General features: G+C 46.4%; 2 protein-coding genes across 2 annotated transcripts; one reads left to right on the top strand and one right to left on the bottom strand.

Annotated features, from left to right (window-relative positions):
* Positions 1-5,888: 5,888 nt before the first annotated feature.
* On the bottom strand, positions 5,889-7,862 carry LOC109779948 (protein TAB2 homolog, chloroplastic). The gene is made up of 3 exons (XM_020338547.4): positions 7,018-7,862; positions 6,777-6,920; positions 5,889-6,328 (listed from the first exon to the last, which is right to left on the bottom strand). The coding sequence occupies exons 1-3, from the start codon at positions 7,763-7,765 to the stop codon at positions 6,069-6,071; spliced, it is 1,152 nt and encodes a 383-aa protein (XP_020194136.1). The 5' UTR covers positions 7,766-7,862; the 3' UTR covers positions 5,889-6,068.
* A 95-nt stretch (positions 7,863-7,957) lies between these two features.
* Positions 7,958-11,238, top strand: LOC120966475 (uncharacterized). The gene is made up of 5 exons (XM_040392547.3): positions 7,958-8,157; positions 8,963-9,047; positions 9,415-9,528; positions 10,644-10,745; positions 10,949-11,238. The coding sequence occupies exons 1-5, from the start codon at positions 8,057-8,059 to the stop codon at positions 10,991-10,993; spliced, it is 447 nt and encodes a 148-aa protein (XP_040248481.1). The 5' UTR covers positions 7,958-8,056; the 3' UTR covers positions 10,994-11,238.
* The last annotated feature ends 2,808 nt before the right edge of the window (positions 11,239-14,046 follow it).

The following is a 14,046-nucleotide window of genomic DNA, read 5'->3' as shown; positions in this document are numbered from 1 at the left end:
TGGTATGCACCATATCCAATAGGGTGCAATTATGATGTTCGTACACACCATCACACTATGGTGTTCCAGGCGGTATTAATTGTGAAACACTTTCCACAATGTCTTAATTGTGTGCCAAACTCGTAACTCAGATACTCATCTCTATGATCATATCACAGACATTTTATCCTCTTGTCACGACGATCTTCAACTTCACTCTGAAATTACTTGAACCTTTCAATAATTCAGACTTGTGTTTCATCAAGTAAATACACTCAGCATCTACTCAAATCATCTGTGAAGTAAGAACATAACGATATCCACTGCATGCCTCAGCACTCATTGGACTGCACACATCAAAATGTATTACTTCCAACAAGTTGCTCTCTTGTTCCATCTTACTGAAAACGAGGCCTTTCAGTCATCTTGCCCATGTGGCATGATTTGCATGTCTCAAGTGATTCAAAATCAAGTGAGTCCAAACGATCCATCTGCATGGAGTTTCTTCATGCATATATACCAATAGACATGGTTCGCATGTCTCAATCTTTTCAAAAACGAGTGAGTCCAAAGATCCATCTACATGGAGCTTCTTCATGCGTTCTATACCAATATGACTCAAATGGCAGTGCCACAAGTATGTGGAACTATCATTACTATTTTATATCTTTTGGCACGAACATGCGTATCACTACGATCGAGATTCATTTTAGGTGCAAGACCATTGAAGGTATTATTCAAATAAACAGAGTAACCATTATTCTCCTTAAATGAATAACCGTATTGCGATAAACATAATCCAATCATGCTCAACGCAAACACCAAATCTCGATGGTAGAGGGAGCATGCGATGCTTGATCACATCAACCTTGGAAACACTTCCAACACATATCGTCATCTCACCTTTAGCTAGTCTCCATTTATTCCGCAGCTTTTATTTCGAGTTACTAACACTTAGCAACCGAACCGGTATCTAATACCCTGGTCCTGCTAGGAGTACTAGTAAAGTACACATTCATATAACGTATATCCAATATACTTCTGTCGACCTTGCCTGCCTTTCTCATCTACCAAATATCTAGGGTAGTACTGCTTCAGTGACCGTTCCCCTCATTACAGAAGCACATAGTCTCGGGTTTGGGTTCAACCTTGGGATTCTTCACTAGAGCAGATGATTTGCTGTTTCATGAAGCATCCCTTTTGCCCTTGCCCTTCTAGAAACTAGTGGTTTTACTAACCATCAACAATTGATGCTCCTTCTTGATTTCTACTTTCGCGGTGTCAAACATCGCGAATAGCTCAAGGATCATCATAACTATCCCTGATATGTTATAGTTCATCACGAAGCTCTACTAGCTTGGTGGCAGTGACTATGGAGAACCATCACTATCTCATCTGGGAGATTAACTCCCACTCGATTCAAGCGATTGTGGTACTCAGACAATCTGAGCACATGCTCAACGATTGAGCTTTTCTCCCTTAGTTTGCAGGCTTAAGAAACTTGTCAGAGGTCTCATACCTCTTGACGTGGGCACTAGTCTGAAATCCCAATTTCAATCTTCGGAACATCTCATATGTTCTGCGACGTTTCAAAAACGTCTTTGGTGCCACAATTCTAAACCGTTAGCATTACGCACTGAACTATCACGTAGTCATCAAAACGTGTATGTCAGATGTTTCGCAACATCTACAGACGACGCTGAGGTTCAGCACACCGAGCGGTACATTAAGGACATAAGCCTTCTGTGCAGCAATGAGGACAATCCTCAGTTTACGGACCCAGTCCGCATAATTGCTACTATCAACTTTCAACTAAATTTTCTCTAGGAACATATCTTAAACAGTAGAACTAAAGCGCAAGCTATGACATAATTTGCAAAGACCTTTTGACTATGTTCATGATAATTAAGTTCATCTGATTATTTAATGAACTCCCACTCAGATAGACATCCCTCTAGTCATCTAAGTGATACATGATCCGAGTCAAACTAGGCCGTGTCCGATCATCACGTGAGACGGACTAGTCATCATCGGTGAACATCTCCATGTTGATCGTATCTACTATACGACTCATGTTCGACCTTTCGGTCTCTTGTGTTCCGAGGCCATGTCTGTACATGCCAGGCTCGTCAAGTCAACCTAAGTGTTTCGCATGTGTTGCGAGGCCATGTCTGTACATGCTAGGCTCGTCAACACCCGCTGTATTCGAACGTTAGAATCTATCACACCCGATCATCACGTGGTGCTTCGAAACAACGAACCTTCGCAACGGTGCACAGTTAGGGGGAACACTTTCTTGAAATTTTAGCGAGGGATCATCTTATTTAAGCTACCGTCGTTCTAAGCAAATAAGATGTAAAACCATGAGAAACATCACATGCAATCAAATAGTGACATGATATGGCCAATATCATTTTGCTCCTTTTGATCTCCATCTTCGGGGCGCCATGATCATCATCGTCACCGGCATGACACCATGATCTCCATCATCGTGTCTTCATGAAGTTGTCTCACCAACTATTTCTTCTACTACTATGGCTAACGGTTAGCAATAAAGTAAAGTAATTACATGGCGTTTTCATTGACACGCAGGTCATACAATAAATTAAGACAACTCCTATGGCTCCTGCCGGTTGTCATACTCATCGACATGCAAGTCGTGATTCCTATTACAAGAACATGATCAATCTCATACATCACATATATCATTCATCACATCCTTTTGGCCATATCACATCACATAGCATACCCTGCAAAAACAAGTTAGACGTCCTCTAATTGTTGTTGCATGTTTTACGTGGCTGCTATGGGATTCTAGCGAGAACGTTTCTTACCTACGCAAAAGCCACAACGTGATATGCCAATTTCTATTTACCCTTCATAAGGACCCTTTTCATCGAATCCGATCCGACTAAAGTGGGAGAGACAGACACCCGCTAGCCACCTTATGCAACTAGTGCATGTCAGTCGGTGGAACCTGTCTCATGTAAGAGTACGTGTAAGGTCGGTCCGGGCCGCTTCATCCCACGATGCCGCCGAATCAAGATAAGACTAGTAACGGCAAGTAAATTGACAAAATCGACGCCCACAACTACTTTGTGTTCTACTCGTGCATAGAAACTACGCATAGACCTAGCTCATGATGCCACTGTTCGGGAACGTAGCAGAAATTCAAAATTTTCTACGCAACACCAAGATCAATCTATGGAGTACTCTAGACCCGAGGGGAAAGGGAGTGCATCTACATACCCTTGTAGATCGCGATGCGGAAGCGTTGCAAGAACGCGGATGAAGGAGTCGTACTCGTAGCGATTCAGATCGCGGTTGATTCCGATCTAAGCACCGAAGAACGGTGCCTCCGCGTTCAACACACGTGCAGCCCGGTGACGTCTCCCACGCCTTGATCCAGCAAGGAGAGAGGGAGAGGTTGGGGAAGACTCCATCCAGCAGCAGCACGACGGCGTGGTGGTGGTGGAGGAGCGTGGCAATCCCGCAGGGCTTCGCCAAGCACCGCGGGAGAGGAGGAGGAGGGAGAGGGGTAGGGCTGCACCGAAAGAGAGACGTTCTCATGTCTCTTGGGCAGCCCAAACCTCAACTATATATAGGGGGGAGGGGGCTGCGCCCCCCTCTAGGGTTCCCACCCCAAGAGGAGGCGGCCAGCCCTAGATCCCATCCAAGGGGGGCGGCCAAGGGGAGGAGAGGGGGGGCGCCACTAGGGTGGGCCTCAAGGCCCATCTGGACCTAGGGTTTGCCCCCTCCCACTCTCCCATGCGCTTGGGCCTTGGTGGGGGGGCGCACCAGCCCACCTGGGGCTGGTCCCCTCCCACACTTGGCCCACGCAGCCCCCTGGGGCTGGTGGCCCCACTTGGTGGACCCCCGGGACCCTCCCGGTGGTCCCGGTACATTACCGATAACACCCGAAACTTTTTCGGTGACCAAAACAGGACTTCCCATATATAAATCTTTACCTCCGGACCATTCCGAAACTCCTCGTGACGTCCGGGATCTCATCCGGGACTCCGAACAACATTCGGTAACCACGTACATACTTTCCCTATAACCCTAGCGTCATCGAACCTTAAGTGTGTAGACCCTACGGGTTCGGGAACCATGCAGACATGACCGAGACGTTCTCCGGTCAATAACCAACAGCGGGATCTGGATACCCATGTTGGCTCCCACATGTTCCACGATGATCTCATCGGATGAACCACGATGTCGGGGATTCAATCAATCCCGTATGCAATTCCCTTTGTCTATCGGTATGTTACTTGCCCGAGATTCGATCGTCGGTATCCCGATACCTTGTTCAATCTCGTTACCGGCAAGTCTCTTTACTCGTTCCGTAACTCACATCATCCCGTGATCAACTCCTTGGTCACATTGTGCACATTACGATGATGTCCTACCGAGTGGGCCCAGAGATACCTCTCCGTTTACACGGAGTGACAAATCCCAGTCTCGATTCGTGCCAACCCAACAGATACTTTCGGAGATACCTGTAGTGCACCTTTATAGCCACCCAGTTACGTTGTGACGTTTGGTACACCCAAAGCATTCCTACGGTATCCGGGAGTTGCACAATCTCATGGTCTAAGGAACTGATACTTGACATTAGAAAAGCTCTGAGCAAACGAACTACACGATCTTGTGCTAGGCTTAGGATTGGGTCTCGTCCATCACATCATTCTCCTAATGATGTGATCCCGTTACCAACGACATCCAATGTCCATGGTCAGGAAACCATAACCATCTATTGATCAACGAGCTAGTCAACTAGAGGCTTACTAGGGACATGGTGTTGTCTATGTATCCACACATGTATCTGAGTTTTCTATCAATACAATTCTAGCATGGATAATAAACGATTATCATGAACAAGGAAATATAATAATAACCAATTTATTATTGCCTCTAGGGCATATTTCCAACAGAGGGAGCAGCACCAACGCGCCAGGAGGAAAGCACGGAGCCACTGTCAGCCCAACCAGCAACTCCCCAGCCATGCGGCCGGCGGCGGTGGCGGCGTCCCGACCCCAAGGGCGGCCCTTGGCTCCCCGGCACCTGAGGCTAGCTCAGTGGCTGACGTCGATGCCGGTCGGACGAGCGGGCGGCCGAACTCCCACCCCCGGGAGTAGGGCCACCGGCATCATCCAGCCGCCGGACACGAGCAGGAGCAGGGGGGCCATGGTCGCGGCACACCATCGGGCGGCCCGCCGCGATGTCGTTGGCCTCGGCCAAATCCGCCCAGATGACCCGCGCCGGGGCAGAGGGGGACGGCGGGCACGGCAAGGAGGCGGGCGGCGCAGTCGTGGAGAGAGGGGCAGGGGCAGTGGCGGAGCCAGCTCGGCCAGTGAGCCGGGTCAAAGTCCACGATGCTCCTGCCTGCCGGTTGTTTGCCCATGCAACATGATGCTTGGCTCTCCATTAACTACTAGTGGTCAAAGGACAATGCATGGCACAGCCCGGGCAGCTGCCCCGGCTAGCCGGGAGGTGGCTCCGCCACTGGGGGGGTGGGGGCGGCCGCCGACGGAGAGGACGGGGGCGGCGGAGGTGGGGGAGACGCCGCGCCGGGCAAATCGCCCCCGGAGCCAGAGCAGCCCGCTAGCTCCATTGCCTGTTCCGGCTTATGCCATTGAAGTTTTTTGGGGGGAGAGGCTTACATGTGAGGATAGAAAGTTTGAGAGTTTGGCTAGGAAGCGCTTTTTTTTACGGAACAAATATAAGGAGTTAAAGGATGAGGGGCTATATAAGAGACTAAATTTATAGGGATCAGATAGAGATGCTCACCCGCAACAATAGAACTTCAGTCTGTGGTCCTAGATTCACATCATCGCGTATGAATAGCTGCAGTCTAACAACGCAGCTAGCGTAATACACCAACGGAAAAGTGGACTAAACTCTCGTTCTTTTTGCTAAAGTGGCACCAAACTTAAAGTATGACCTTTCCTCTCCTTTCTTTCCATAAAGTACACCTCTGTGCAGTAATCAACGAGCTAAAATGAAATCACCTTGTACTGCAAAATCTGATTGGCACTACACATACTACAGTGATTTCAGTGGAAGTCACAACACACGCGCTACCCAGATCATACAGGCGGTGGCGGCAGGTCCAGCAGGAGCCAGAAACCCACGCAACTATCGGAGTTGAGGTTCTCTTGGATGGCCAGGAAGTGCAGGCCGCCGCAGGCCTTCTTGGCCGCCTCCCACGCTTCTGCCTCCTGCGTCGTCGCGGCGCTCTTCTGGTAGCCGGCGTAGACGTATCTGGTAGAAACCCCGGCTGACAGGATCAGGTTCGCTCTGCCGGTGTCAACCTCCATTGAACAAATCTCTAACCCATTCATCCAAGCTGCAGGAGTTGAAGAAACAAAGATCTGAGAGCTGATTGACATGCATCTCACAAGAGAATAGGCTCAACAAAGAAACAGGAACATTGTGCAGGGGCTTCAGTCAGTTTTTTTATTCATGTGACGCAACATGGGAACATTGCTTAAATGCTTAAAATCTTTGACCTAGTGCGATGCTCTGGTCTGCCCAAAGCATTTCGCTGAATGTTATCAGACTCTTCAAACTACGCCCTTCCCACCTCAATTAATTTGCTACTGCTTAAAATCAACAGGTAGGAGTTAATCAGACCCACTACTTAATGCAATCAACAGTGACCGAAGTTTTGTTGCCTAACTACAATCAGAACCTAGCAGGTGCTACCTTATAACTGAATTTTCCACACGCTTACATCACATCTGACCAATTATCTCGGCAAGTAGTAGTATGACAGTATGAGTATAGAAACTTACCCGCCAGAGGCTTGGCGCGCGAAGATTCTACGGCAACCCCAGGGACTAGCGTGGTTTCATCGAGCTCGAACCCCAAGAGGTCCAAATCGAGCCCCGCCCCGAACGCGTACCTCCTCTCCAGCAACTCCACCTCCTCCCTCACATCTGAGCAACAAGCCAACACAATCAGAAGGCGAGAATTTCGCAGAGATGTTTAAATGTGGTACGTAGTAGAGAGGAACTAGTTCGTGGCGGCACTGACCGTCGAAGGGGAGCTGCACGAATGCCCACTTGTCGCCGAAGAGGTTGTCGGGCAGGTTGGTGGCGAAGGGGTTGTCGAGCGTGAGCAGCGGCTTGGTGCCCTTCTGGAAGCCGGGGTGGCGGCTGTAGACGGTCTCGTAGCGCTCCTCCAGCCAGAGCAGCAGGGAGACGCAGCGGCGGCTGGGCACGGCCTTGACCCCGAGGTCGTTGCAGGCGCGGGAGATGATGGTCTGCATCTGCGACCGGAAGAAGCGCGCGCGGTCCGGGAGCGGCACGCCGAGGGAGGAGGCCACGGAGGCGAGCGCGTCCCGGAGCGTCACGCTGTTGATGGAGGTGTTGGGGAAGAAGCGGGTGAACTGGAGCGACAGCGTCGCGTCGCACACCACCAGCTCCCACACCTTCTTGCCCCTGGCGTCCAGGATGGGCCGCGAGCAGAAGTCCACCTCCCACTCCCGGATCCCCTCCGCGTCCGCGTCCGGGTCCAGGTAGCACACCTCCGCCAGCGGGTCCACATCATCCTCCTCGTTCTCCTCGGCTGGCTCCTCCGCGGTGTCCGCCTCGGCGGCCGTGGGGCTCTCCGAGGAGATGGACCGGCACGGCCTCGGCGACGGCGTGGCCGGGACTAAGAGGCGATTGTGCGCGTGGGGCCGCGCGACGGAGAAGGAGGGCTTCCCCGGCGGGTTGGGCAGGTGGAGGCTCCGGCGGAAGGCGATGCCGTGGCCGGCGACGATGGCAGTGGCGGTCGTCATGGCGCGCGCCCCTCCACGGCCACACACAGAAGCTAACGTTGGTCGCGGCGCCAGTTGAGTTCACACAAGGACAAGGAGAAGCAAATCGGCTCGTGCCGACTCGGGGATGGGCCGGCCTAAGCCCACGTAGGACCCAAAGAGAAAAAACCTATGTGGACTCGGATAACCACGACGCGCAAGAGGATGGAGGAGTAAAAAGGGAAGAAGAAAAACTAGAGGGTGGAGTTGGACGGCTGCTGCAGTCCATAAAAAAGGAGCTCTGCGCAGGAGAGGCGGTCGCGGGCAGCGAGAATGGCGTGCTCTCCCTCTCCCCGGCTGCTCCACCGGGCGTCTTCCTCTTCTCCGTTGCTCTCGGTCGGGCATGTGCGCTCGGCTCCGTCCTCCACGTTCGGGTATGCTCTTCCCATCACATCGATTCACTCTTGCTCTGCTCTGCTTGGGCGCTGCTCTGCTTCGGGTTCATGCCCGATTGCGCAGTATGTTCATCTCCGCTTCCTGCTTCACTGAAGGCCGGGGTGGGCTGCTTCATGACGCCGACGTCCGTTTTCCCAGTCGGTTGTGGCTGTTGCGGTGGTTAGCCCACAAGAAAATCGTTTTGTGATACTTTCCGGCCACTTGGTCTGAGAGACTTTTTGTAATCCTCTTCTGCTAAATCAATTGAACGCCAGCAATGCTGGATCTTTCAAAAAAAAAGTGCTCTGCGTGCATTTCGGATGAATTTTTTATACTGTTCATTCTGTAGAATGTTAGTAGGTACGATTGCCTACCACCTACTCCGAGATAAGCTGCAAGCCCAAAACAATTTTTAGTAATAACAAAATAATTTATCAATATTGTAGAGTGATATGCTGGCCACCACTTTCCTCTTTTGATCATGAAATAAATTGTACAGCATGTTGTATTAATGCCTTGGACTATTCGGTTTGCAATTCAAGTTAGAAACACGCCGGGTGGCAAACCAAATATACATCCTCTTGCCCATCCTTTCTGTAACAGTTTTTCTCTATTAAGAACGCTTCAGCCAAGCACTAACCATCCCAAAGTTCTGATTTGGTGAGAGTTTATGTTTCAACATGAATGCGTGTGGAGAAGGTACTTAACTGTATCAGTGTTCCAATGACTTGTTTTCTTTATGTGTTTAAATTTAGAATCAATAGTATTTGCTGATGTGTCAATTACACGCCTTTGTATTCATAGATGGACCATCCAATGCAAGCAATCCGGACATATATTGTATGGAAGAAGCCATGTGACAAGCTTCCTGGCTCTTGCTAGTGCAGATGTATGCTCTTCTTTCTAGGCCATTTATTTTTGGGGTTTGAGTGGTGTTCTGAGTTTGGTAGGTTATACAATGTAAATTAATAGTGTAGAAAATGGAAATGATCACTGTTAACTAAGTGCAACATTATATACTTCTGAATTTGTTCGAATATGATATTCTGGTTTTGGTATCAACTGTTCTATAAAATGTAGCATGATCCTCCGTCCTAATTCCCAAGCAGGAGGCTTTCTTGCTCTAGAAATTCTGCAACACTCTGACAGGGATCCTGAGAAAAATAATTAGCTTCTTTTTATTATAGTTGTAGCTGTATTACTCTTGGTATTATTGCTTGGTAGCTAAGAGGTGCTGAACTCATCAAATGAACCAGGCACCACAAGGCAAAGGAAGTTCAGGTCAGAAAGTGATAATGGTTGATCCACAGGAAGCTAAGCGCTTAGCAGTGAAACAAATGCAAGAAATTCGTGCCAGAGATAAGCTGAAGGTTCGTTACTTCTGTCCTGTAATTCCACTAATTAATCTCTCCTCCGAAGGAATATAGATATTTATGATTGTGGAATAAATATATTTTCTAAAACGAATAGAAGCGATGATGAAATGGGAAATTCTTTCAGTTGTTATTGGTAAAAGAAAACTAGGATAGTGCAGTCCACATGTCATAAGTTGTATTCCATCATATTATCTAGCCATACAAACAGAAATTTTGTGCAGTAATCTATACAGATCAAGAATTTGTTAAATGATGGAAACTAATGTCTCTCGAAATCCTGAGAGGAATCCTTCTATAGGGGATGCAAACTAACAAAAATAATTCTTAGCAACTTGAATATGATTGTTACTGGAGAACCTTTTTCATTGTCCTTGTGATGTCAAGAGATGGTTGGTGCGGATATGGTCATTGTTGTAATTCATCGATTGCTGTTTCATCGCTTCGGAGTTTTTCTTTTCTTTTTCCTCTGTCTAGGCATAGCTCCGGTCTTGTATGACTTTGCTCTTTGCTTGCGTGGTTCTTTGTGTGTACATCCTAGTTATGCAGAGGTTGGGCGTGTGCTCATTGTGTTTGTATCTCCTTTATGCTTCATTTTGAGAATAAAATCCAGTATTTGTCAGAAAAAAAATAACTAGAATCAAAACATGGCTTTCCCCTAGTTATATGTGGTTCTTTATTTTGTCTTGATTTGCCATTTTCATGTCTACTTCATCTTTCAACCAAAATGTGACTGTGTGTCACAAAATGGAGGAAGCTAACCTAGTAAATAGATAAGTGTGGATTGTAATGACATTCACATGGACCCCAATTTAGTCTTTCAAATTGCAACGCTTCAGTGCTGCATGTATGATTTTCTTTTTTCATGTATGTAGTGTCTTATCGTGTTATTGGGGGAAATCTTAGGACCCGTATGCAATTGCATAATCGCTTGTCCTCTTTCCTTGAGCATATATGATTGCTTCTAAAGTAATTTATTACCTTGATCTGTATTACTCCTGGAGAACCCATCTGTTGTATGCCCCTCTGAACTGCACAATCAGCACACATTTGATACGCTATTACTTGTATCTTTCATTTCTTTTACCACAACATTCTTATCTTTTTTGCAGAAACGTCATCAAGCAGAAGCTATTAACGGCGCATTGGCGGTGATAGGATTGACTGCTGCATTGGTATTGGAAGGTCAGACAGGAAAGGGTATCTTGGGGCAGGTACATAAGTTGAGCATAAAGAGGAAATTCATCTTAATTAGTAGACAGTAATATTCAATATAACCAAAAAACATTTTCTTCCAGAGAAATGCTGCAACTAATTTATGTGTTATCCACCGAAAAACACCAAAATTGCTTACCAGAACGTTAAATAATGGTTGTGCCCTACTAATACCTGATCTTGTGTTTGTACACTTCTGCAGCTAGCAGGATATCTGGCGGCTTTATCTAGTTTATTTGGGCAATAACTGTCACTCTTGGAAGAATTTTGTAACTTTCCTCGACCAGGAGAGCTCTAAATCTTACTTGCTGGATCCAACCAATTTTCATATCTAATCCAAGCTGGATGTACAATAACGCTTGGATTTGCACGTGAAATGATCTACTCGGCTATTTTTCCTAGACTGAAAATCAAACATTGTATTTATATTCTTTTCCATGTACTCAACATTCAACAACGTATTCCCTTCCTTCTGAAAAATTGTACTAAATAGTTTCCCATGATTCTGTTTAGCAGCTTAGTGGTAGTTCGATCCACCGGTCATATATATGCCACGATTTTAGGTCGGCTCCCTTGAATTTTCTTTTGCGGTTGGTGCCACTGTTAATTTTGGTAGCTCAGGTATAAACTGTGTATATGATGTTGCTCTAGTGGTAAAGTTTACTGCTTCTTTTTTGTTATATATAAGGTACTCCATCTGTAAACTAATATAAGATCTTTTAGATCACTGCTACTTATATAAATGGCATGTGCTTTGATCCGCAGTACTCTCCATCAGGATACATGGGATCTATTTTGACTGATTAAGATAAAATTCTACTGGAGTAGGGGAGAGAGGGGTGGCCGCTGAGATAGAGAACTAACCTGTGGTGTTGTATTCCTTTGGGGTTAGGGTTTCTGTAGGGGGCCAACACATATATAGGTTGCTGGGTTACATGGGCCACATTGGCCTAAAGCGCGCGCACGCACTGAAGCACAAAGAAGATACAACCCAACACTCCCCCTCAAGAGGGATGATAGATATCTATCATGTCCACCTCTTTGACGCCTCCCCTATTGTCGGCGAGGCCTCGTCGTATGCCGTGGCGCTCCTCTGCTGCTGGCACCTCTGGAAACGATGGAATGTCGTTGTCTTCCGAGATGCCACGCCCTCTCTAGTTGCCACTGTGAAAGCGTGTCGCAACGATGTTGTGCTCTGGCAAGGCAGGTTCAAACACGAGCATGTCCCCACATCGATGTTTGGCTGTGTATTCTGGTTCTCCGAAAGCTGCCCTGAGCGGCCTTATTTCTTGATTCTTGATCAGGAGCTATAGTTCTATGTGCTGCAAAAAATCCTGCCATGCCCCCCTTGTATGCTGTAAAATATACTCTGGGTCGACCCCTCTTTTATGAAATCCAGGTGGGTGTCCCCCCCCTCCCCCTTAAAAATTCAAAAAGGAAATCAAGATTGCTCTTCTTAGCTCCCAAGCCTTTTGTTAGGCAGTTGGCGACTTGTTGTCCATAGCTAGTTACATCTAGTTTCTCTTTCATAAAGAATATGTCTATATCCACATGTTTGTTCCGTCATGCTGCAGATTTGTTGTCACACCACACATTTAGAGGATACTTGTCTGAGCACCTTCAACTCGAGCAGAAGGCTCCTTACCCACAACATCTCACTCAGCTCTTGCGACATTGCCCTATACTGAACTTCTACAGATCATTTTGACCCTACCGGTTGTTTTTTGCTTCTCCATGACACCAAATTTCCACCAACAAACACACATTAACGAGAGGTTGATCGTATATCATCAAGACAATTAGTCTAATCAGCACACTTTAATTGTAAACATTCCAATGGCCATTTCTCTTGAACCAGAGTCCCATACCAGGATTGCCCTTTAGATACCTCAGGCTTCTGTAGACAGCAAGGGGCACACTTCCGGGGTCATGCATATATCTACTTACTACAATGACTGTATATGTAATATCTGGTCTAGTGTGACATAAATACAGAAGTCTGCCAACCAATTGTTGATATTTTTCTTTGTTAATCGGTTCACCAAGCTATGCTGCCAAATTTGTGATTTGTTCAATGGAAGTTCGAGCTGCTCTACATCTAAGCATTGCGTTTTCACTTAGGACTCTAAGGTATACTTCCGCTGAGATGGGGTTATTCCCCTTTTTGTTCGGGCAACTTCGACACCCAGGGAATATTTTAGTTGACCAAGATCCTTAACTTCAAATGCTTCGCCTTTCCTTATCCCACCTTTTTTCGAGAAACTACGCATCACATCTTGTTAAGCAGTTTTAATGGACCGTGGTAGTACTGTGAGAGATGTAATCTTTTTCCTTATTCCACATTGAAGCCCAAGTCTGAAAAGCATTGTGTTGTACTTTTATCGCTTTTGAGTGAAGCATAGTTGAATTGATTGGTCAGATACTCAGATACTCATACACTAAAGTGCTTTGATTTGGTTGGTATGGTGGCCAAAAAACTTGTGGAGCTTTTACTTACGAATCTGATTTGTTGTTGATCATTGTCCATTGATGCACTTGCTGGTCCTGTTTGCACCGAGAGAATTCTATGAGAGCTTGGGAAAAAAATGAAAGTTGAAGACAAAAAAAGAGATTTTCTATATAAAAATATATGATTGTATCATAGGAATTACAAAATTTGAAGAAACCCAAAGCTCATGAAAATTTTGTTTAAACGCAACTTCTATTCGTCTCTCCTCTTTTCATGTGACCAAATAACTCTTAATTTAAGACTTCATATATTTTCAAGTACAACATCCAAATGCCATTTTCTCAACCATTTATGTGATTCTCTTTTCAGCCTAGGATTGTGATACCATTACCAATGAAGCTTAGCAGATACTGTCTTGTGACGGCATTATAGAGGGAACTTAACAGGTTTTCTCGCAACCAAGTATTTACAAAGTATGAGGCTTGGTTCACTCACAAAGAGGTCGACACCCCTGCCATGCTGTCACAAGCAACAAGAGCAATATTTCAACCATATGCTTTTATCTAGAAGATTTATAACCAGTTTTAAAGAAAAAAATCACATTAATTGTCTCTTATATTGTGACTTTTGTAATAGAACGCACATGTGAAATCCATAGTTCCAAAAAGACCTCTGGCGTCCTGCCTCAAATAGTCTTGTAGTCTAGGTTAATAGAGTGTCGCACCATCAATTTATTTCTGCGATGTGCTCTATCTGTGGCATGGAAGATGAAAGCACCTTTCATGCCCTCATGGTTTCCCCTTAGGCAGGGGAATTATGTATGTCCATGAGGGAATGTTGGAACCTTCCCG

The sequence above is a fragment of the Aegilops tauschii genome, chromosome 6 (genome assembly GCF_002575655.3).
Source record: "Aegilops tauschii subsp. strangulata cultivar AL8/78 chromosome 6, Aet v6.0, whole genome shotgun sequence".
Classification (NCBI taxonomy): domain Eukaryota; kingdom Viridiplantae; phylum Streptophyta; class Magnoliopsida; order Poales; family Poaceae; genus Aegilops; species Aegilops tauschii.
Note: the sequence above shows the minus strand (reverse complement) of the source record. Positions and strands in the feature narration are given on the sequence as shown.